At 51.3% G+C, this 21,501-nt stretch overlaps 8 protein-coding genes across 8 annotated transcripts; 4 read left to right on the forward strand and 4 right to left on the reverse strand.

Annotated features, from left to right (window-relative positions):
* Nucleotides 1-137: 137 nt before the first annotated feature.
* On the forward strand, nt 138-2,607 carry COCSADRAFT_149247 (uncharacterized protein). Its single transcript, XM_007705105.1, has 2 exons — nt 138-1,053; nt 1,100-2,607. The coding sequence occupies exons 1-2, from the start codon at nt 157-159 to the stop codon at nt 2,441-2,443; spliced, it is 2,241 nt and encodes a 746-aa protein (XP_007703295.1). The 5' UTR covers nt 138-156; the 3' UTR covers nt 2,444-2,607.
* A 528-nt stretch (nt 2,608-3,135) lies between these two features.
* COCSADRAFT_345036 (uncharacterized protein) lies at nt 3,136-3,792 on the forward strand (the record flags this gene model as incomplete). Its single annotated transcript, XM_007705106.1, has 1 exon — nt 3,136-3,792. One exon carries the CDS (start codon nt 3,136-3,138, stop codon nt 3,700-3,702), a length of 567 nt encoding a protein of 188 aa, XP_007703296.1. The 3' UTR covers nt 3,703-3,792.
* Nucleotides 3,793-4,494: 702 nt separating this feature from the next.
* COCSADRAFT_39635 (uncharacterized protein) lies at nt 4,495-6,338 on the reverse strand. The gene has a single exon (XM_007704884.1). It carries the CDS (start codon nt 6,046-6,048, stop codon nt 4,594-4,596), a length of 1,455 nt encoding a protein of 484 aa, XP_007703074.1. The 5' UTR covers nt 6,049-6,338; the 3' UTR covers nt 4,495-4,593.
* Nucleotides 6,339-6,583: 245 nt separating this feature from the next.
* Nucleotides 6,584-8,976, reverse strand: COCSADRAFT_124175 (uncharacterized protein). The gene is made up of 3 exons (XM_007705107.1): nt 8,904-8,976; nt 7,419-8,850; nt 6,584-7,363 (listed from the first exon to the last, which is right to left on the reverse strand). Exons 1-3 carry the CDS (start codon nt 8,931-8,933, stop codon nt 6,894-6,896), a joined length of 1,932 nt encoding a protein of 643 aa, XP_007703297.1. The 5' UTR covers nt 8,934-8,976; the 3' UTR covers nt 6,584-6,893.
* A 398-nt stretch (nt 8,977-9,374) lies between these two features.
* COCSADRAFT_98271 (uncharacterized protein) lies at nt 9,375-13,992 on the forward strand (the record flags this gene model as incomplete). The annotated part of the gene is made up of 4 exons (XM_007705108.1): nt 9,375-9,553; nt 9,601-13,197; nt 13,250-13,821; nt 13,880-13,992. 4 exons carry the CDS (start codon nt 9,375-9,377, stop codon nt 13,990-13,992), a joined length of 4,461 nt encoding a protein of 1,486 aa, XP_007703298.1.
* A 500-nt stretch (nt 13,993-14,492) lies between these two features.
* On the forward strand, nt 14,493-17,803 carry COCSADRAFT_97696 (uncharacterized protein; the record flags this gene model as incomplete). Its single annotated transcript, XM_007705109.1, has 2 exons — nt 14,493-17,634; nt 17,712-17,803. The coding sequence occupies 2 exons, from the start codon at nt 14,493-14,495 to the stop codon at nt 17,801-17,803; spliced, it is 3,234 nt and encodes a 1,077-aa protein (XP_007703299.1).
* An 814-nt stretch (nt 17,804-18,617) lies between these two features.
* COCSADRAFT_174262 (uncharacterized protein) lies at nt 18,618-19,689 on the reverse strand (the record flags this gene model as incomplete). The annotated part of the gene is made up of 2 exons (XM_007705110.1): nt 18,618-19,550; nt 19,600-19,689. 2 exons carry the CDS (start codon nt 19,687-19,689, stop codon nt 18,618-18,620), a joined length of 1,023 nt encoding a protein of 340 aa, XP_007703300.1.
* Nucleotides 19,690-19,893: 204 nt separating this feature from the next.
* Nucleotides 19,894-21,461, reverse strand: COCSADRAFT_149266 (uncharacterized protein). Its single transcript, XM_007705111.1, has 7 exons — nt 20,928-21,461; nt 20,863-20,881; nt 20,773-20,813; nt 20,616-20,723; nt 20,533-20,566; nt 20,193-20,486; nt 19,894-20,142 (listed from the first exon to the last, which is right to left on the reverse strand). Exons 1-7 carry the CDS (start codon nt 21,189-21,191, stop codon nt 20,018-20,020), a joined length of 885 nt encoding a protein of 294 aa, XP_007703301.1. The 5' UTR covers nt 21,192-21,461; the 3' UTR covers nt 19,894-20,017.
* Nucleotides 21,462-21,501: the final 40 nt, after the last annotated feature.

The following is a 21,501-nucleotide window of genomic DNA, read 5'->3' on the forward strand; positions in this document are numbered from 1 at the left end:
GTTATCGCAAATGTGTGAATGGTTGGTACTGGCGTTACCTATTGCAGACTTGACATGACTGCAACTCCGCGTTCCAGTCCCAACACGTGTTGCAGACTAGCCCCTAAAATCAGCATGTCAACCGAGCAACACCCCCCCTCCGTCTTTCCCATTACCATGGCTCGTCGAATCATCTCGAAACTTACTCAAGTATTCAACAAGAAAAATGATGATCACGATTTCTACACCCCACTGGCTGATGATCCGCCTACCATTCGTCTCCTGCGCTTGCTGCCTGGGCGCCGGGACGACGATATCAATGCGCAGCTTCAGCCTTATTCCATAGCTAAAGCTCAAAACCGCTATATTACCATTTCCTATACGTGGGGGCATGCAGAGCTTGTCCCGAACCGTTTAATAAGATGCAACGACAGACTCATCTTCATTTCCGAGAACCTTTTTACCGCCCTTCGTACGCTACGGCAACATGACCATCCCATACTGCTCTGGGCTGATGCGCTTTGCATCAACCAAGATAATACTTCGGAGCGCACACAGCAAGTTAGTTTGATGGGTGAAATATACCGTAATAGCAAAGAAACCATCATTTGGCTGGGTGAGCCTGCTGCTAACGAGGATGTCGGTACTGATCTTTTGAGAAGATATTTTGTCCAGACACCGGTTAGTGCTTCGACAAGCTACAGATCCAAAGAAATGCCCCGAGAACCGACATGGACAGGCGATTCGGACGACAATGAGCTGCGTCACGCATATTTGCTCGATTTTAAGCGCTCTAGTGCATCTAATGTGAATGCACAGCTGATGAGACGCCCCCGCGTTGACGATGACAGCACTGGCTCCGATGTCTTTGGAGCCCTTTGCTTGTTACAGGACTATGCGGAAGGCACTTCATATCCTTTGCTGAATGCTTTGAACCACGAGAAGACTGTCGCATTACAAAAACATGGAGTTGCTAGCAACTGGCATGGTTTGGTGCTCGCAAGAGCTCACGTGCGTGGTTCAAGGTCTTCCAGAGTCTGGGCGGGTCTTGCAAGGCTGATGAGTAGACCGTGGGTCAATCTCTCTTTCCCTTCCTCGTGGAATAAGCTGATAGCAACAGTGGCAACGTGTGTGGGTCGTTCAAGAGACTGTATTGTCTCGCAAAGCTACCATTCGATACGGAGTGCTGTCAGCCCCCTGGTCAATGTTTGCCAAAGCTGCTACAAACCACATTAAACAGCGTCACACATTATGTCTGGACTTGGCTGGCACTCTCCAGGGACAAGACATCCTAGATCAGTTCAGTGATTTTGTGCTTCGCATAGAGGATATCAGACTTCAATACCTCGCTCGCTCAAATAGTGGAACGATATTGCAGCTGCTATGGAGATTCAGGCCACTGCAGGCGACTGAGAAGCGGGACAAGGTCTTTGCCCTCCTTGGCCTGACTACCAACTGGCAAGGTCTTCCACCATTGTTACCTGACTACACTTCTGATACTGCTGCGACTTTTACGAACACAACTGTGACTAACATACAACGAGCTGGGTCGTTATCAGTTCTTGCGGGTGATCTTGAGGCTGTCCTTAACCGGAAGCGATTGGACGGCATCCCTTCTTGGGTCATGGACTGGTCGCTCCCATGTCTTCCAATCGAGATTGAAAGAGTGAACTCTCTATGCATCTACAAAGCGTCTGGGTCTCGAATAGGAACTGTTCGATTCCATCCGATAAACCAACTTCTCGATGTTGAGGGAGTGTATGTTGATAGTGTGACGACAGTAGGGGAAGTCAGTCGACATACGCAAATCAGCGACACATGTGCCGTCATACGATCTTGGAATCTACTCATCAAATCAGTCGAGCAATCAAACCACACATACCCTAGCGGTGGGACGTACGAAAACGCTTTCTGGCGTACACTTATCGGGGATGTTGTACGTACTAGCACGGATCCGGATACTTACTGGAAGCAAGAGTCCTATCGGCGCGCGAGACCAGAAGACTATGAGGCTTTCAGGGCTTGGAGCATGTGGTCTCGCTGCATATCCCGTGATACATTCAGCCGTTCTGCAGCATTTAGCAAGCGCGATCTTGACGAAGGCATTTCAGCAATTCATCACGCCCTCAAAAATGCAACGACTTCTCGGCGCTTCTTCCTTACTAGCTCTGGTTACATGGGTCTCGGACCAAAGACGACTGCCGAGGGTGACAAGATCTATGTCTTTAAGGGTAGCAACGTTCCGTTCATGGTCCGACAAGGCTTACCTGTATCTATTGACGACAACGATTGGACAACTCTTCTTTCAGGAAATGAGGATGGGGGCGAAAAGTATGCTCGTCACACCACTAGTCGTATGCTTGACGCTTTCCAAATGGTTGGTGATTGCTTCATGTATGGCGCGATGGACGGCGAGCTTTTCGAGCAATCTCACACTGAAATCTGTAATCTCTTTCTTGCTTGATTCCCTTTTTTCGTCTTGGAATTTGGTCGTCGTATGGGTGAATGTGAATGTAATCTTGAGCCGACAACTCGGCATTAAGCACAGCATCATTGAAGACGATAACCATTACAGGAGGCATGTTATCATGACAGGTAGAATAGGCGTTTGGAGATTCTATTTTTCTTGTTTAGTAGTACTATTTGGCCATGCCTGGCGCGTGGCTGACATAGTATTATGTGGCTAATAGTCCTTCACGCAGGCAAGAGCACAGCCCCACTATTTTCTCCTGGATCCAGCTGAATGGGCCATTCTCGCCCTCGGTTTTACAGCCTGATGCGCCACCAACCTGTTTCAAACCCATCACGCAAGATAATTTGTACCATTTAGTGGTGTTGAGAAAGGAGGTGCCACATGCGTATTTCCGCACTGCCTCGTTGCTGCACGCACCTGCCTAATTTGCCAAGAAGTGCACTTTTGTGTAGACAACCTCGTTCATGCTTGTTTCCTCATCACCCCTCAATACAAACAGCTTTTCTTCCTCTTATCCAATACCTGCTCTACCGTTCATTTTGAAATGCACACGGTACCCTATAGAGCAACAAGCTATAGTGTCGAACAGACCCATAGTCCTTACAAGGCTCCCGCTCAACGCTCAGCAACTTATCACACCTACCTCAGTCGTGTTGTAGCAGCTATTCACAGTATCCCAAGTCATGAAAGGCCCCTATGCCTTGGCACCACTCAGCCACACCTCAACCCCTCAGTTCAGACTTCTTGAATTACACCCGAGCACGCATCCCTCTTATGTTTTGTGCAGTCTTTGCTCCTATTCATTCGACGAGACGTTTCCAGCCTACAAAGCGCTCTCTTACGCTTGGGGCATAATGAATGATACTCGCCAAATATTTCTCAATAGATATGCGTTTTCAGTGTCGCACAATCTGTGGGCATTCCTAGAGCAGATGCATCTCCAGAGGCAATATGGATTCTACTGGATTGATGCTATTTGCATCGACCAAAGCAATACACTGGAAAAGAATCACCAAGTTCAAATGATGCGACATATATACAGCACCCATGAGAGAGTGGTGATCTGGCCCGGCGAAGCTAGTGAAGACAAGACAAGCGACATGGCTATGGACATAGTTGTCAGCATAGAAAGATGGGCTGCATACGGGATATCCGGCGATTATATGTACAGATCACATTTTGACCGGAACAAAATACAAGGACACGCCGTTGGCCAGCTTCTCTGTAGGGATTATTGGACAAGAATCTAGATCATACAAGAAATCATGCTTGCCAAAGAGATTCGAGTACACTGTGGGTCAAAGGAGTTGCATTGGGAACGTTTGGTAAAATTTATGGGTTGTGTAGCCAATATATACAAGAAAGACCCAGGGCACGTAGGACCCCTTTACGCCACTCTAGCGATGCGTCTCGTCTTTGACTGGACAAAAATTCGCGAGACGCAGCGATGGAGTCCTCTTGTTGAACTTCTCATGTAATACAAAGGTTCTACAGCTTCAAATATCCTTGATAAGGTGTATGCCTTGTGCGGACTCGGAAGTGATGGTGGCAACATCACTATCGAATACGGTATCTCACCAGAAGTTCTGATAGCTCATCTCCTCGATCGAGCTCCTAAACATTTCTCAGCAGAAGACCTGCTTTCACTAGCATTTAGTGCATACGCATCTTAGGAACCTCATCTGATACGTGGCAGCACCGACAGGTTGCTCAGCATTCTGGCGATTGAAGAATAGGAACGCATGATAGACTCATTATCAGTCTAATTGTGACGAACTATACGATATCATTTTTCTATTTATTGTTTTCTGGTAGCACTTGCTGTAGCTACCTATCACTGATATATCGTCTGGATGATTATCTCCTTATGAATAGTACCTTTTGTAGTCCGCAAAGTCGTTGACAGATATCACAGAGGCACACTGTGTGCCAATTCAAAGTAACCTCAACATGAACTTCGAACAGAACTCTCGCCTTCATACTGCAACTTTCAGAAGTGTTTTTCACAGGCAACACTGCAATAGAGTCGTCACCAATAGTTTCCAGCGGAAGACATTGTAATGATTTCTATTCCCTATACGTATGCCGCCATCACTACTTTCCCATCCATATCTTCTTACACCGAACCCCAGCACCCCAGCTTAAGGCGTACACCCCTTAGACGGCACATACCCAACTTCTTTCCGATACTGATACCTCTCTGTACAATGTACCAACCGCCCCTTGACCCAAACAGCAACCGTATTTCTATCATCCCCACTATACACCCACTTCTCTACCCTATCCTGCCAACTCTCCCACCCAAACACATCCACCGGCCCCTCCTCAAACGCGCCTGCCTCGCTCCCAAACTCGCCCACAGACCCTAGATTAATCATCTGCGCATCCCACTCCTTCCCGACTTCAAACCCGCCAACTGTATCTTGCAACCCTACCACTGCGGCACCACCGCGGGTAGCGAGGTACAAAGCCTCTTCCGTAGATAGCTTAACGGCGTCCGAAGACGTCTGGATACACAGGTGTCGCGATACCCAAATCGCCTGCCTCACATTTTCCAGGATCGAAGGCGAAAACCCGCCGGAGATGTCTGTTCCCAGACCAATCGTATGGCCTTCATCTAGCAACGAGCGGATAGGCGCACAGCCAGATGTAATAGCTGTATTCGACGCGGGGCAATGGCTTATTTTACTTTTCCGGGCGAGGATCAAATGGCGTTCCTCGGGGGTGAGGTGTACACAATGTGCGAGGATTGTTTTATCGGTGAGGAGACCGTGGGTGTCATAGACATCCGCATAACTCTCTGAATCAGGGAATAAGCTCTTGACAAGGTCGATTTCGCCCTTGTTTTCGGAAATGTGGGTTTGGATATGGGTGTCTGTTTCTTGGGCTAGGCGGCCCATTGCGCTGAGACAGTCGGGGGTGCAGGAGGGGGCGAAGCGCGGGGTTATGATTGGTTTTACAATGGTGCCTTTTGGGTCGATGGAGCGGATGTATTCGATGCTGGATTTAGAGTCCAGGTAGCTTTGTTCTGCGCTTGCATCGCGGTAGTATTCCGGGCTTAGGTCGCTGTTCATGCATACTCGGCCTATGAGGGCGCGCTGGCCGCGCTCCAGACATATGTCAGCGAGGGTATTGGTGGCGGGCACGTGGATAGTGGCGTAGTATGCGGCTGTTGTTGTGCCATGCGAGAGTGTCCTTGAGACGAAGTTTGTGTACACACGGTATGCACGTTTGATGTCGGAGAAGGAGGATTCAGTGGGGAAGGTGTACTTTTGCAACCAATCCAGGAGTGTGGTCTTGCCGAATAGTCCGGTGTTCGGGTGCTGGGGCGCGTGGACGTGGGTGTCGATGAAGCCTGGGAAGAAGAACCCGTTGTTGGTTTCGCAGATCGAGACGACCTTGGCGTCTGTCCAGGCAGTGTCCAGGGAAGAGAGAAGGGAGGCCAGAGACTCCACGTTGCGATTCACGAAGCGGATGATGCCGTTAGAGTCTACGCCGATGGCGCCATTGGGCTCGATTTCTAGCGTGCTGAGGGATATGCTGTGGACGAAGGGGCCAAAGTAGATTGTGTGTAGTATAGATGTTGATGCTGCCATTTTTTCTTGAATGTTCCCAGTACAACTCTTGTTGCTCTTGTTCCTCTTATGTAAGCCCCAGAAAGTCTATTTGGAATTGAGACAGATACACCGCTCTTGCCACTGAAGTCGATAGAGTTCCGGACCAAGATACCGGCAAATCCGCGGGCTAAGTATCCCAATCGCCCTGTTTGTTCGCCTAGAGAGAAAAAAATCTAATTGTGATACAAGTGCAGAAAAAGGGTCAAAGAGAACACTTTATATACACTCAAATCTCAGCAATGGAAGTGAACAGGATTGAAGAGGGACAGCCAGCGTCCTTTATCAGTTTCTGAGAAGGGACGACGGGTTATAAGCGGTCTAGCGGGGGGTCGCTAATGTTTACCACGTGGAGCCGAACCGGGGCGTCACTAGGTACTTCTGGGGTTATCGGCGTCCTCCGATCAGCAATTCACCACCACCATCACATTCGGGAAAAGTAAAATGTGAAAGGGGCTTAGTGCTCAGCTCTCGCTTCCTCATACATGGTCAATCACAATCCCACAATACGGCAGGGTGAAACAATGGATGGGAGCCACACAAAAAGGAAGTTTACATGTTTCTTGGACTAAACACTTCCGCAATGCGCCGGTAGCCTATCGCTGTGGCCATCACCTATGGGATTTCCAATAGTCTTTCCACATCTGCACACACACCCATAACTTTCTTTTTGTTTTGGCCAGGTACAAGCAACGCCAGGATATTCCCCATTTACACCACGCCTGAAAACTCCATGATAGCTTTCTCTGCGAAAGTAGAACACAGCCTGCCCATATTTGCCTGCCAAGGAAGAGCCGCTATCCAGAACAGGACGCGCGTGGGTATGATTATAGGCTGTAGTCGTGAATGGCTTGTGGGCCTTGATCGTTGTAATCGGGGCGCGTCATGTAGCCCTTACTTTGACCTTGGTCGACTACAAAAATTACTTTGGCCGCGACCTGAGCGCCCAAGAAGGTTGACTCGTCGAAGCCAACCTCTTTGAATTCAGGGAAGTACTCCGGGGGTTTGACGAACTTAACAGACGTGGGCGTTTGGCCATGTGAAGAGTGCAAGTTGTGTGACATGCCGGGCATGCCTCCATGGGGCATCATGTGCTGCGTCTGGGCCGTAGTGGCTGCTAGTAGAAGTGGGTTGACTTGGGAGTTACCGTGTGGGCCAAATTGGGGTTGTGGCGTGTTGGTTCCAGTACCCGTAGGTGTTGAGACATTGGATGGGATCTCAGATGTGAAGATGGTTGCAGATGAGGGCGACACTAGATATTTGGCCTGGATGGTCTGTATGAGAGACTCTCTAAAGCCTAGGTCCGTGTTAGTAGGCCACATAATGAGCTGTGTGTAGATAGTGTAGCTTACCTCGTAGCTTCGCTCCATTGCCGCAGACAATCAACTGATCCCAAAGATCGCTTCGTTTGCCAACCTCGTCAATGGATGAGATTACCCTGTATACGGCATCTGCAATCTTCTCTAGTGTGCCATTTCCATCTGCCATGAATCGTTCGTTGCCAACTTCTATTTCACGTCTTATTGATCCTGTCCTCTTGTTTGTGTTATTGGCTTCGCTGGTGCCGTTTGCCTCGGTTGTAGCAGCAGGCTCACCCTCCTCCTCGTTTTCATTTGGTTTCCTGCTGGGACCCTCATCCAACGCCCCCTTCGCATCAGCCATCTCTTGATTATTCAGATTCATATTCTTCAGGGTATCCAGGAGCGCATGATCCTCATACAGGAATGTAGCCTTTTCGAGCTTAGAGTTGGGTAGCTTTACAGGCTTGTTTGCTTGGGGAGCTGGAGCACCCTTTTTTTTAGCATTGGCCTTTTCTTGCTTCTCCTTCTCCTTCTTGGCAAGGTACTCTGACATCTTGCCACCAGCCACAATGCTTGCGACGTCTAGAACTCCCTCATCCTCGCCAGCTCCTTCTTCTCCGACCTCAGTATCTACGCCAGGACCCCGTGGCACGTTTCCAATTGCAGTTGCAGCTGCAGCGCCGGATCCCGGTGCTCCTGTGGAAGCTGCTGCTGCAGGGTTGCTCACGCCGTCAGTGATAGGCGCATCTTTTGATCCTGGTAGTGGGACTCCTGGAGGGAGAAGCTCGCATATCGGTGACCTCTTGAGCTGTTCGCACATGTCGCGGTTGAAGCCTTTGGGCTTCAGCTTGGCGAGGAGGCCTTCAGTAAAGGCTTCACCTCCACATCCTGCTAGCGAGATGACTCTACCCTGTGTATGCGGGATGAACTCGCTGACAGCAGTCACGTCTGCCTTGTCTTTGCCGACATCGATGACAGTCGCCGTGTGCACACCATATGCCCAGGCTGTCGCTAGTGCTGCGTCCATCAAGCCGAAAGCGGGGACCTTGAATTTCTCAAAGAAGAACTGCGTGAGTTTCTCGTGCTCTCGCGGCGTCCATGCTGGCTGGGCAATGAGGAGGATCGGAGTGTGAAAGGGCGGGTTTAGTGAGTTGTAGACGTGGGTGATGAGAGCGAAGAAGCATGGCCAGTCGATAATCCTGCCCTGCTGAATGGGCCATATGGCGCCTTCCTCTGAGACACGGTCCTCGTCCCATATGACCTCCTCTTCACCCTCAGCGGGCTTGCTGTCTTCTTGCGACTCGTCCTTGGCCTCGCCATTCTCTGCCGCTGGGCGATCCTGCCGTCTCCGGATCTTATATGGCTCAAACTCGCCCTCCTTCTCAGCGGGGAACATGCGCGACCTCAGGCGGAGGCGCGCCGGGGTGAAGGACTCGGGCAGGCCCAGCTGCGCGACAGTCGTCTCGGAGCCTGGCGAAATAATCTGCAGGGCGTTAGCGCATGCGGCGAGTGATCAGTAGCGCATGTGATACTGACGATGATCTGATCATCCTTGAAGGGCGGCATGGCGGCGCAATTGGTGAGGTATACAACATATACACAAAGCTCCGGCGCGTGCGAGAGCTGCCAGCCCAACCGCGATGGACTTCGCGACTGCGGCGCTAGCCGGCGCACGGGCGCGGGTAGTCTGACTTCACAACCAAGTTGGCACCCACCCCACATGATGCCCACCCTTCTTGTCCCAATCTCTCAATTGCGTTCCCGAATGTTCCAACGTGCCCTCGCATCAGTTCACCATGCGGCTCCAGTCTCCACGGGATCATATTAGCACTGCCCCAGACCTCTGTTCATGATATCTCCCCACCCATCCAGGACACATCCATAAGTACATCCCCATCGCCCACCATGTCCTCCATGGCAGCCTCGGCAACTGCCGCCTCTCAATCACTCGCAGAAGCCTCCAAAGCAGCCATCTCCAGTGCAGCAAAGGTTCTCTCTACGCCTGTCATGGGTGTCAAGGTCGCCGATGCCCCTCCTCCATCCAGCTTTGGTCTGCTTGGCCGTGTCATTCTCTCTATCTTCAGCGTGTTGCCTTCCGTTCTGTACTGGACCAGTTACACCTTGCCGGCATGGCTCTTCACACTCTTCTCCATGAGCTTGACTTTCACCATGAACTTCACCACTTTGTATGTCACCCGGGGCGGTCCATGGTCTTTGCTGAATAAATTCTCAGGATGCTTGTTATGGTTTTCGCCGTGTCTACCATCAGCTACTTTGTGAGGTACCGGTACATGACCATGTATGCAAGACTGCCGCCTGAACCCCAACGTGAGGAACCCCAGGTCGAAGTTTTTCCAGACAGTGCCGAAGGCGACTCGAAGAGGGGCTTGTCTAACTATCTTGATGAATTCCTGAGTGCTATCAAGGTCTTCGGCTATTTGGAGCGCCCAGTCTTTCACGAGCTCACGCGCACCATGCAAACTCGCCGATTGGTAGCTGGAGAGACCATTTTATTGGAGGAAGAGAAAGGCTTTTGTCTTGTGGTAGATGGCCTGGTCCAAATCTTTGTCAAGTCAAATCGTGCAGAATCTGATTCGGATGAAGACGAAATGGGGGGTGAATCGCCCGGCGGCTCTGCACAACAAGACCACCGACAAGGCTATCAGCTTCTCACCGAAGTGAAAAATGGAGCGCCCATGTCCTCTATGTTCTCCATACTGTCCCTGTTTACAGAAGACGTCAAGCTGCGTCATGACCAAGACGATCTTGCAGATTTAAGTGTACCAACATCCCCCCGTGGTCAAGCCGTACCGCCCTTGTCTCGAACTGGCAGCTTTGGTATGGATAATTCAAGACCACAAACACCTCGCGAAGTTCCAGAGTCCAAAATGCGGCATCGAAGAACATCAACTCTGAATAGTCCAACGGCAGGCGGCCGGCTTGAAAGCGTACCACCTCTATCATTAGACATGGACGGATTCGGTGGTGAACGCCTCAAACACCCCAAAACTCGAAAATCACCCTCGCGCCCTGCAAAGTCGAAATCTGCCCACCCAGACATTGTCGCACGCGCTGCCGTAGACACAACCATTGCCATCATACCAGCCACTGCATTTCGTCGATTGACGCGCATCTACCCCAAAGCAACGGCGCATATTGTACAAGTCATTCTTACGCGTCTACAAAGAGTTACACTTGCCACCAGTCATGAGTATCTGAGTTTAACGAACGAAGTGCTTCGTACAGAGAAGCTTATGAACAAGTACACTACGTACGATCTTCCGGGCTTCCTGCGTGACGCTCCGCTCGAGCGACTCAAGGAAAAGTTTGCCAAAGAGACAGAACGCATTGGCCCAGATGAAGGCATGAAGGGCATCGCACTGCACAACCCGGGCGCTGGTCGTCGAAGCAGATCCAGTGTATCATTGAGACGAGGCACAGCTGCGCAAGCTCGCCTTGCCGCTGCACGGGGCGCAACAATTAACGCGGACTCTGGAACAATGCCTACAATTACCTCGCCAGATCAAGGACCACGCAATGATCGTATCAGCGCGGGCGATCTGTTGACCAACTCACAAGCGACCCGAGGGGCAGGTCGCAGTAACCGCAACAGCTTCTCTCAGCCATTTCAACAAGAACGCCGCGATGCTCGGACACCACTTGATGCTGGCTCTTTCAATCCTTTTGCTTCTCCCTCACTTCGCCCCAAGACACTTCATCGTCAAGAATCCATTGACGAGGCCACCGTTTTCAGAGAGTCCATACTTGGTTGCATGTTCAAGGCTATAGGACTCATCAATCCGGAAAACCCAATGCCCAGACCGACTGCATCAGTAGAACAGTCGCCCCAACTCGTTTCATTCGACGCTAACCGGCAGAAGGCCGTCTTCACGAATGCATTTGGCTTCATCGATCCTTACGCAGCTTCACGAGATGGCGATACCGAATCTGTCGCATCTGCGTCAGGCATGTCGAACGCAAGCGGTGTAGGATCGCACAACATTGTGGAAGAGATTGTAAATGATGTAGAGATTGTCTTCTTCCCCAAAGACTCTGTTCTTGTAGAGCAAGGCGAACGAAACCCCGGCTTGTACTATGTGATTGACGGATTCCTCGACGTGAGCGTACTTATAGAAGAAGAGAAATCTGAATCTAGTACGTTCGGGAATTTTTCAAATACTCCTGGATACACTGAGGAAGACCTTTTTGGCCCTCCGCTCCGACCGGTTAGCTCGAATACTCCTTCACGTTCGGGTGGGGAAGGCATAAAGAAGAAGCGCACAAGGCGAAGTCTCTTCATGACAAAACCTGGTGGTCTAGCCGGATATCTTGGAACAATATCATCCAACCGGTCTTTTGTTGACGTTACTGCCAAAACCGACGTCTACGTAGGCTTCCTGCCTCGTGCGGCCATTGAACGGATAGTGGAGCGCTACCCAGTGGTGTTGCTTACCATGGCTAAGCGCCTGACGACACTCCTGCCGCGTCTGGTTCAGCACATCGACTTTGCTCTTGAATGGGTCCAGGTGAACGCCGGGCAAGTCATCTACAACCAAGGTGATGAGAGCGATGCAATCTACATCGTCTTGAACGGACGATTAAGAGCAATACGCGATGCTGAAAATAACGATGTCAAGGTTATTGGCGAATACGGTCAAGGCGACAGCGTGGGCGAGCTCGAAGTGCTTACCGAATCATCGCGTCCTGGGTCGTTGCACGCCATTCGGGATACCGAACTTGCAAAGTTTCCAAAGACGCTTTTTAACAGCCTTGCTTTGGAATATCCTGGAATTACCATCAAAATCTCGAAGATTATTGCGTCTCGGATGCGAGCTTTGGTCGATGATCCACTTCACGAACAGAGTAAAGAGCGGAGTTCTAAGGCCACGCGGGCGAATGTGTCTTCGACGATAAACCTTCGCACAGTTACTATTCTTCCAGTCTCGGCTGGAGTTCCAGTGGTGGATTTTGGAAGCCGGCTTGTGAATGCACTGGCACAGATCGGCATACCCCAAGGCGTCGTTTCGCTCAACCAAGCGGCCATTCTGAACCATCTTGGAAGACATGCTTTCAGTCGAATGGGTAAACTCAAGCTTTCACAGTATCTTGCCGACTTGGAAGTAAAGTATGGCATGGTGATCTATGTTGCTGACACGCCGGTCAAGTCACCTTGGACGCAGACATGTATTAACCAAGCCGATTGTATTCTTCTTGTGGGTTTGGCAGAATCTTCGCCAAACATTGGCGAATACGAGCGTTTTCTGTTGACAACGAAGACAACGGCGCGAAAAGAGCTAGTGCTCCTGCATTCAGAAAGATACTGTGCTTCTGGTCTCACGCGAAAGTGGTTACGAAACCGACCTTGGATCAACGGCAGTCATCACCACATTCAGATGTCATTCCGCGCGACATCGGAACCAGTTCATCATGCTGGGCGGCGGTTTGGAAACGCACTTAAGCAACGAGTGCAAGTCATCCAGGCCGAGATCCAAAAATACACGTCAAGGAAAGTTCGTCAAACGCCTCTCTACTCTGCAGATACACCGTTCAAAGGCGACTTCCATCGGCTCGCTCGCCGACTATGTGGTCGGTCAGTCGGGCTTGTGCTGGGGGGTGGTGGAGCTCGTGGTATTGCGCATATTGGCATTATCCGCGCACTGGAAGAGGCAGGAATTCCGATTGATATTGTAGGAGGGACATCTATTGGCAGTTTTATCGGTGCTCTATACGCATGGGATGCAGATGTGGTTCCCATGTTTGGCAGGGCGAAGAAGTTCTCGGGTCGCATGGGCAGCATGTGGAGATTTGCACTTGATCTCACATATCCCTCGTGAGTGGTTGCAGAAGGTCGTCGAGGCGTGGTTAGTGCTAACTGTAAGCAGTGTTTCGTATACTACAGGCCACGAGTTCAACCGTGGCATCTTCAAGACTTTCGGCAACTCGCAGATTGAAGACTTCTGGCTTGAATTCTATTGCAACACGACCAACATCAGCAAGTCGAGATCGGAGGTTCATACGTCAGGCTATGTATGGCGCTATGTCCGTGCGTCCATGTCACTTGCGGGTCTACTGCCGCCACTATGTGATGATGGCAGCATGCTTCTAGATGGAGGCTACGTTGACAACTTGACGGTAGCACACATGAAGAGTCTCGGTGCAGACATCATCTTTGCGGTCGATGTCGGCAGTCTTGACGACAACGCGCCACAAGCGTTTGGCGATTCACTCAGTGGCTTCTGGGCAACATTCAATCGGTGGAACCCATTCTCGAGTTTCCCAAACCCGCCGACGCTATCAGAAATCCAATCGCGACTGGCGTATGTTTCTAGTATTGATGCGTTGGAGCGGGCAAAGAATACGCCGGGATGCAGGTACATGCGGCCACCAATTGATCCGTACGGTACACTAGATTTTGCGAAATTCGACGAGATATACGAAGTCGGGTACAGATATGGTGCGTTATCGTAGTCGGGCCGGGCACAAAATTTTCACAGCTAACAGAGGACACATAGGCAAAGAGTACTTAGCGCAGCTGCGTGAGCAAGGCGTGCTTCCAGTGACTGAGGAGACGGAGAAAGAAAAGAATCTCCGTCGGACAATGGCGCCGCGACGGGCGAGTATCTAGTGGGCTTGCGCAATGGCCGGGGCTGCGGAGTAAAACGGGCTGCGAGCTAGTAGACGGGTATGAAGTAATGGAATGCCCAGGTAAGCGGCGTAGATTTGCCCAATAAGTGCTAGAGATGCGTGTGGATGCAAGGACGGTCATCTTGGGGTTTAGTGGGCCCCCGCCCGCTGCCCGTCGACCAGCAAACCAGCAACATGCCTGCCCTTATCGGCTGGGCTGCCCATTCTCACTGGGCGGATAGTGACGGGTTACCTGCTGCGTAGATAGATAGCCACCCATGGTCACAACCAAAATAAAATTCCAAGAAAAAAGTCTCGACGCAGCGCAATCCCTTTGTGTTTCTTTCCTCTCTGCAGCAGCAGCCGCAGCAGCAGCAGCCTCACCTAGTCGGCTGTGGGAAGTACAGGACAATTGCGTCCACTATCAGCATCACCTTTCGGGGAACACCACTCGGGGAACACCACTACCCCTCGTAGCGTGAACACCACCACACAGCAAACATGAGGACTGCATGTCTTAGGGCTGCTAGCACTGCTAGCCGGCTCACGCGCTCGTCATGCGTCGCCCAGCTGTCTCGTCCACAGCTCGCAGGCAGCTCATCGCGCGTAGTCGCATACCAAACCCACCAAGCGCTTCAAAAGCGAGCATTCCAGCAGAATGCTACAACCTTACAACAGGCAGCGGCCTTGACCGTCGATGCTGCTGACGATGTATTCGATACCCCACCTCAGCAGACAGCCCATGCGAAGCCGCTCGAGGCACTCGATACCTTTCCCCGCCGACACATTGGCCCCTCTGCAGAGACAGCCGAAGCCATGCTCAAAGCCCTTGACCCGCCAGCGGCCAATCTGGATGAGTTTGTCAAGCAAGTCATCCCCGCCGACATTCTCTCAGGCCGCGAGCTGAAGATTGGAAAACTTGCCCAACACCACGACAATGGATGGCAGAACAATGGAGTGCCCGAGTCCATTTTCCTCAACAACGCAAAGAAGATTTTGGACCAGAATAAGCCCGGCAAGAGCCTGATCGGACAAGGATACTACGGAACAAAGGTGCCAGAAGTCATTAAGAGGAATGTGCTCGAGAATCCCGCATGGTACACGAGCTACACGCCATACCAGCCGGAAATCAGTCAGGGACGCTTGGAGTCGCTGCTGAACTTCCAGACCATGGTGACGGATCTGACAGGTCTCAGCATCGCGAACGCATCAGTTCTCGACGAGCCCACCGCCGCAGCTGAGGCCATGACCATGTCCATGGGCGTCATGCCGCTATCCAAGCAGAAGAGCAAGAACAAGACTTTCCTCGTCTCGGACAAGTGCCACCCCCAGACGCTTGCTGTTCTGCATTCTCGTGCTGAGGGCTTTGGTATCAAGATTGAGGTTGCCGACGTGCTCAAGGACAACAGCAAGAGGGTGGAGGAGATTGGCCAAGATCTCGTTGGTGTATTGGCTCAGTACCCAGACACTGACGGAGGTGTCAACGATTTCCGCGGACTCTCTGAGAAGGTACATAAGACGGGCGCTCTCTTCAGTGTAGCCACAGATCTCCTCGCTCTTACACTGCTCACTCCCCCTGGAGAGTTCGGCGCCGACATCGCTTTCGGAAACGCACAGCGTTTTGGTGTGCCTCTGGGCTTCGGTGGACCACATGCTGCTTTCTTTGCCTGCGACGAGAAGTACAAGCGTAAGATTCCTGGTCGCTTGATCGGTCTTTCCAAGGATAGGCTCGGCAACCAGGCGGCACGACTTGCGCTGCAGACTCGTGAGCAGCACATTCGCCGTGAGAAGGCAACGAGCAACATTTGCACAGCACAGGCTCTTTTGGCCAACATGAGTGCCATGTATGGTGTTTACCACGGACCAAACGGTTTGACTGCCATTGCAAAGCAAGTCGTTGCCAAAGCCCGTCTCATTCAACAAGCTATCATAGACAACGGCTTCAAGACTGGTCAGCGTGGAAAGATGGATAATGCCACTGTCTTGTTCGACACCTTCATCGTCGAGACTGAAAGTAATACAGACGGAATCATTGCTGAGCTCGAAAAGAAGGAAATCCTTGTCCGAAGGGTCGACGACGAACACATTGGTATCTCGGTCGATGAGACCACAACCGCTCAGACCATCACCAATCTGCTCGGAGCGTTCAGGAAGTTTGGAAAGGGCGACAAGACACACTTCAACGAGCCAGTTGATATTGAGCTTCCCGCACCGTTCAAGAGAACCAGCCCGTTCATGACCCACCCAGTCTTCAACTCTCACCATTCCGAGACAGAGCTTCTTCGTTACATTAACCACCTTTCTTCCAAGGACCTCTCGCTCGTCCACTCAATGATTCCCCTCGGATCATGTACCATGAAACTCAACTCCACCGCCGAGATGGCTCCCGTTTCGTTCGACACAGTCTCCAACCTACACCCATTCCTGCCACTGGAGCGCGCCAAGGGATACACTGAGATGATCACACAGCTGGAAGATGATCTTGCTAACATTACCGGATTCCACTCTGTTTCTCTTCAGCCTAACTCTGGCGCTCAGGGCGAATTCACTGGTCTTCGCGTCATCAGCAAGTACCTCGAGCAGCAGCCTGGCAAGAAGCGTGACATTTGCTTGATTCCCGTCTCTGCTCACGGTACCAACCCCGCAAGTGCTGCCATGTGCGGTATGCGCGTTGTGCCCATCAAGTGTGACCAAGCCACTGGCAATCTTGACATGGCAGATCTCAAGGCCAAGTGCGAGAAGCACAGTGACGAACTTGGTGCCTTCATGGTTACCTACCCCAGTACCTTTGGTGTATTCGAACCCAACGTCAAGGAGGCCTGCGATCTTATCCATCAACACGGCGGTCAAGTCTACATGGACGGTGCCAACATGAACGCTCAGATCGGTCTTTGCTCGCCCGGCGAGATCGGTGCCGATGTGTGCCATCTCAACCTCCACAAGACCTTCTGCATCCCCCACGGCGGCGGCGGTCCAGGTGTCGGCCCCATCGGTGTCAAAGAGCACCTCTCACCCTTCCTCCCCGGCCACCTCCGCGGTGAGACGGGCGGCTCCCAAGCCATCCACCCCGTCAGCGGCGCCCCCTGGGGCAGCGCAAGCATCCTACCCATCAGTTGGGCCTACATCAAAATGATGGGCGCCCTCGGCCTGACCCAAGCCACCAAAATCACCCTCCTAAACGCAAACTACATCCTCTCCCGCCTCAAGCCCCACTATCCCATCCTCTACACAAACTCTGAAGGCCGCTGCGCCCACGAATTCATCCTCGACGTCCGCGGCTTCAAGGAAACCGCCGGCATAGAAGCAATCGATATCGCCAAGCGCCTCCAAGACTACGGCTTCCATGCTCCCACCATGTCCTGGCCTGTCGCCAACACCCTCATGATTGAGCCGACCGAGTCGGAAAGCAAAGCTGAGCTTGATCGCTTCTGCGATGCGCTTATTTCTATTCGTCGGGAGATTAAGGATGTTGAGGAGGGAAAACAGCCCAAGGAGGGCAATGTGCTCAAGATGAGTCCGCATACGCAGCAAGATCTTATTCGGGAGGAGTGGAACCGCAGTTATTCGAGGGAGAAGGCGGCGTATCCGTTGAGTTATCTTAGGGAGAAGAAGTTTTGGCCGTCGGTGGCGAGGTTGGATGACGGTAAGTCTTTCCTTTTCCCTTTCACGATTGATTTTTAGTTTTTTTGCAGAGGGACAGTTTGACTAACGACGATACAGCATACGGTGACACAAATCTCTTCTGCACTTGTGCTCCTGTTCAGGGCGAGGACAGCGATATCACGGGTGCCGCCGCACCGAATCCGACTTGATCTCCTTGCGTAAAGACGGTGGCCCTTTTCTTCGACGACGACGAATGAACGAGTTTTCTTTCTGGCGAGTCGGCGGCATAGCAATATGACGCTATATGGATATTTCATCCCGTCCTCCCCATTCTTCTCTTCTGTCAACCTTTTTTTCCCTTTGATTTACAGTACTTCAACAATACACCAATCACAGCATATGGTGTTTCGGCGTTCTCTCCTTTTTAGGTATTTCACCCTTTCTATCGATTTAAACCCATCCCTTGTGGCTTTTGAACATGGCACTGGTTTGGGTGGAGGAGGGGGGTTGCAGATGTTTCTTTTTAGTTGTTCTTGGGGTTTTCATGTGCATTTTTAGGGCGTTTGAATTTTGTTTTTCGAGAGATATAGTGGAGGGTTGCTATATACTAAATGTATACCTGTGTCTTGAGAGAGAGAGAGAGGTAGACACGGGGAAAGATGAGATGAGACAAGATGAGATAGATTCAACAATGGTATGAAAGTGAGTTTTGAACATTCAAATTTGGTGTGCTTTTTGATGTGTAAATTGGGGTTGAGAATGACAAATAAGAAGACAAAATTATTGAACAAGATTGAAAAGTGAAGTTTGAATAGAGTAGAGTAAAAAAAAGGTATGTAAATAGACCCAAAAAGAAAAACCCGGTACCCTGCGTCCGGAAGCCCCTAATCAAGCATACAAGAAAAGTCCCATAACCCATAACTCATATCCCCACAAAACATCATATTCATGCATCCCAACTCCCCACCTTACTAAAACGCCGCATAAAATGCATCATCTACTAAACCCCCCATACATTCCCCCTCAATTATACTGCCGACTCTTCGCGGCCCACTCCTCCTCCCTCGCCTTCTTCGCAGCCTCCAGCCTCTTCAACTCCCTCGCCACACCGCCGGAAGCCCTCCACCAGATATCCGTTCCACTTCTAATCAGTCTCTCAGCCGCACTCGTCGGCCCATCAACGGCAGGTCTGACATCGAGGTAAAACACTGGTTCACCAGTGGGTTCAGGTGCACCCTCGTAGTAATCAATCACGTAGCGCACCTCCTTACACCCCTTCTCATTGCATCTCTCAACGAACCAGTCGTGGCGATCAAACGGGGGGTTCGTGCCAAACTGCTCAGGCATCACGTATCCGAGCCACTGCAGTATCTGAGATTTGGGCGTAGGTTCCGTCGGACGACCCGTGAAGCGCAGGAGTTTCGGGGGCGGGATATCCTTATCGTCCCAGGTCGTGGTATCAAAAGGGTCGTCGGCGGTGCCAAGCATGAAATTCGCTACGTCCTCACCCTTTTTACAGATCTGGTAGCCTTCGGCGAGGCCGCGCGAGAAGCGGCGTTCCCAGCCCATGATTTCGGCCCAGGCGCCTTCGTTAAGGAAGTTGTGCACACCGACCATGCTTTCGACGGCGGTGATGTCTGTGTCGGTGTAGCCTTTGCGGAGCATGGCGTTGTACATTTGTTGTGGGGAGGGGTATTCCCAGAGGGAACCATCCCCCTTGGGGATGGTGGAGGTTTCGCGCTCCAGAGGGAGGTTGTGGACTTGCTTGTCTGCGCGTTCATTTGAGAGGTCGGCGAACATGTTGTTGAGAGGGTTTAGGCGGGAGAGCAGGCCGGTCTTTGGAGGTTCGGAGGGACCAGAAGAGGATTTCTCAGGTGGGACGTAGGGACAGGCGCTTTGAGATGTCTTCTCTGCAACGACGGGTGGTGCGGCTTTCTTATGCATGGGACATTCTGGCTGAAGGCATTGTTAGAGGCGCAGATGCAAATAGTGTTGCTGTACGTACAGGAGGCTCCATGCTGCCTCGTGGCATTGGATGAGGTGCATTGCGCGCAGCGGGCGCAGAGGGTGCGGTGTCTGCCCAAAACCAACCCATTTTGAATTTCTGTCTGTAAAGAAGAAGAAATGTGTTTTTGGGAAAAAGCAGGGAAGATTACACAGGACTGAAGAAGATGCGACGGGTGGCGGAGATTGTCGGGAGAAACAAATTCGTGCAGGGTTCGCATCGTCATCGCTCCAAGTATGTCATCCGCGCTCCGATTGGCTGCCCGCTTCAACACACCCGTGTGCGTAGTAATACCACATTTGGATAGTTATGTTTTGTATTTTTAATGATCCTTAAAAAAAATAGTACAGACACCTGAGTGTTTATTCTACAAGTTTTGCCGTCAAAATATTGCTGAGCTCTCCATGTTCATCTTCTTCTACGATGCCGCCGCCTTTGCCAGTTGTCCAGTGCCCCGTGAGCTGAAAATGGCCATGATACCAAAACTGCCATAGAAGAGAACCATAGGGTATGCTACCAAGCCTCGCATTGATGTCATGCGGCCTGCGAGTTAAGTAAGCGTATGTTTTCTCTGGACTTTAAAGCAAACTTACCAACAGCGGTAAACATTGAACTTGAACTGTACGAGCACCATGTGATTGCCAGACTTGTAAGAAGATATCCAAACAATCCGTCAAGTGGAACAATGATTCCGAAAATGGCGACCAACACGAGAGGGAGCAGGCAGTAACCCAGGACGGAAGCCGATCGCGGAAATGTCAATGAGGAACCTAGGTGCGACCCATGTGGGTGACCATGATCTCCGGGTGTCGCCTCAACCGTGTTGACGGGAGGGGACATGAGAGAAAGGATCTGGTGAAGTAGGATAGTGCCGACAAATGCTAATCCTGTATACTGTCAATTACCGCATATGCACAGAGCAAACACACGTACCATATATGTAACCAAAGTGGAGTTTGCCAGACAACTAACAGTAGTTAGTTCATACTCTACGTAAAACGACGTGTCTTGCATACCAATAAAGACGTGCCAAATATCAAGAAGAAAAGAATCGGGCCAGCTACGTCGCTATCGTCCATAATGTGCTGATCGATGCGGCCGAAAGGGTTCAGGACGGCCAACGTCTGCACAGCGTTAGCCTAGCACCACAACCAAGTATTACCCAAAACCCACCTTCATTTGTATGTGCTTGAAGTTCACTCCCAGCTCTTCCACTGCATTTTGTTAGCTTGCGCATATGCTCAGGTTCCCGACGTTGCGTACGTAGTGGTGGTTCTCCCTCATATCTGCCCATTGTTAGCAAGGTTTCATGACGAAACGCTGTCTACATACCCCTCTGTGCCAAATGCTGCCAGCCAGCCTGTACGTAGGCCTGATGTACCCATTCCCATCTGCCCGCTCACTCCTGGAGCCGAAAACCCGGCGCCATACTGAGAAGGATATGCTTGGCTCGCGGGCGCGCCATAGTTTGCTTGGAAGGGTGTAGAGTGTCCAGATACTGGTTGGTTCGAGAAGGACGAGGAGTAGAATTGGAGGTTTTGTGCATTGCCTGCACCGTACTGAGGGTTCTGTCCGTAACCGTATTGGGCCATTTTCCGATATTCCGATCGTGGGCGCAGTGTTTGGAGAGAGGAAACGTGTCGAGGGGGTCAATTGAATAGGAGGGTAATTAGGATGCCTGGCCGAGCTCGCGTGGATGAAGCCTTGGTTCAAGTTATTACGTGGGGCAACGGCCGACGTCACTGTGGACTATTGAGCTGAAAGGACAGGTCGCATCGAAAGCGGGATGGATAGAAGGGTAGCGGGTTTGTTTGCTAGGATGCTAGGAAAGCAGTTGGTGTGTTCGCAGTGTTGCGGCTCAGATGCGACAGCCACATGTCATCGTGTGCATCGGCGCTTTCT

This window comes from Bipolaris sorokiniana (assembly GCF_000338995.1).
Source record: "Bipolaris sorokiniana ND90Pr unplaced genomic scaffold COCSAscaffold_13, whole genome shotgun sequence".
Classification (NCBI taxonomy): Eukaryota; Fungi; Ascomycota; class Dothideomycetes; order Pleosporales; family Pleosporaceae; genus Bipolaris; species Bipolaris sorokiniana.

What these genes read in the sequence shown, in the direction of transcription:
- COCSADRAFT_149247 (XM_007705105.1), top strand. Translation starts at nt 157, where the DNA reads ATGGCTCGTCGAATCATCTCGAAACTTACTCAAGTATTCAACAAGAAA. An exon ending in GGCTGATGAGTAGACCGTGG is followed by an intron (nt 1,054 to 1,099) that starts GTCAATCTCTCT and finishes TGATAGCAACAG; the next exon opens with TGGCAACGTGTGTGGGTCGT.
- COCSADRAFT_39635 (XM_007704884.1), bottom strand. Translation starts at nt 6,048, where the DNA reads ATGGCAGCATCAACATCTATACTACACACAATCTACTTTGGCCCCTTC.
- COCSADRAFT_124175 (XM_007705107.1), bottom strand. Translation starts at nt 8,933, where the DNA reads ATGCCGCCCTTCAAGGATGATCAGATCATC. An exon ending in TCAAGGATGATCAGATCATC is followed by an intron (nt 8,851 to 8,903) that starts GTCAGTATCACA and finishes AACGCCCTGCAG; the next exon opens with ATTATTTCGCCAGGCTCCGA. An exon ending in CAATGGAGCGAAGCTACGAG is followed by an intron (nt 7,364 to 7,418) that starts GTAAGCTACACT and finishes ACACGGACCTAG; the next exon opens with GCTTTAGAGAGTCTCTCATA.
- COCSADRAFT_149266 (XM_007705111.1), bottom strand. Translation starts at nt 21,191, where the DNA reads ATGGCCCAATACGGTTACGGACAGAACCCTCAGTACGGTGCAGGCAAT. An exon ending in TATTTGGCACGTCTTTATTG is followed by an intron (nt 20,567 to 20,615) that starts GTATGCAAGACA and finishes AACTACTGTTAG; the next exon opens with TTGTCTGGCAAACTCCACTT. An exon ending in TTCAATGTTTACCGCTGTTG is followed by an intron (nt 20,143 to 20,192) that starts GTAAGTTTGCTT and finishes CTTAACTCGCAG; the next exon opens with GCCGCATGACATCAATGCGA.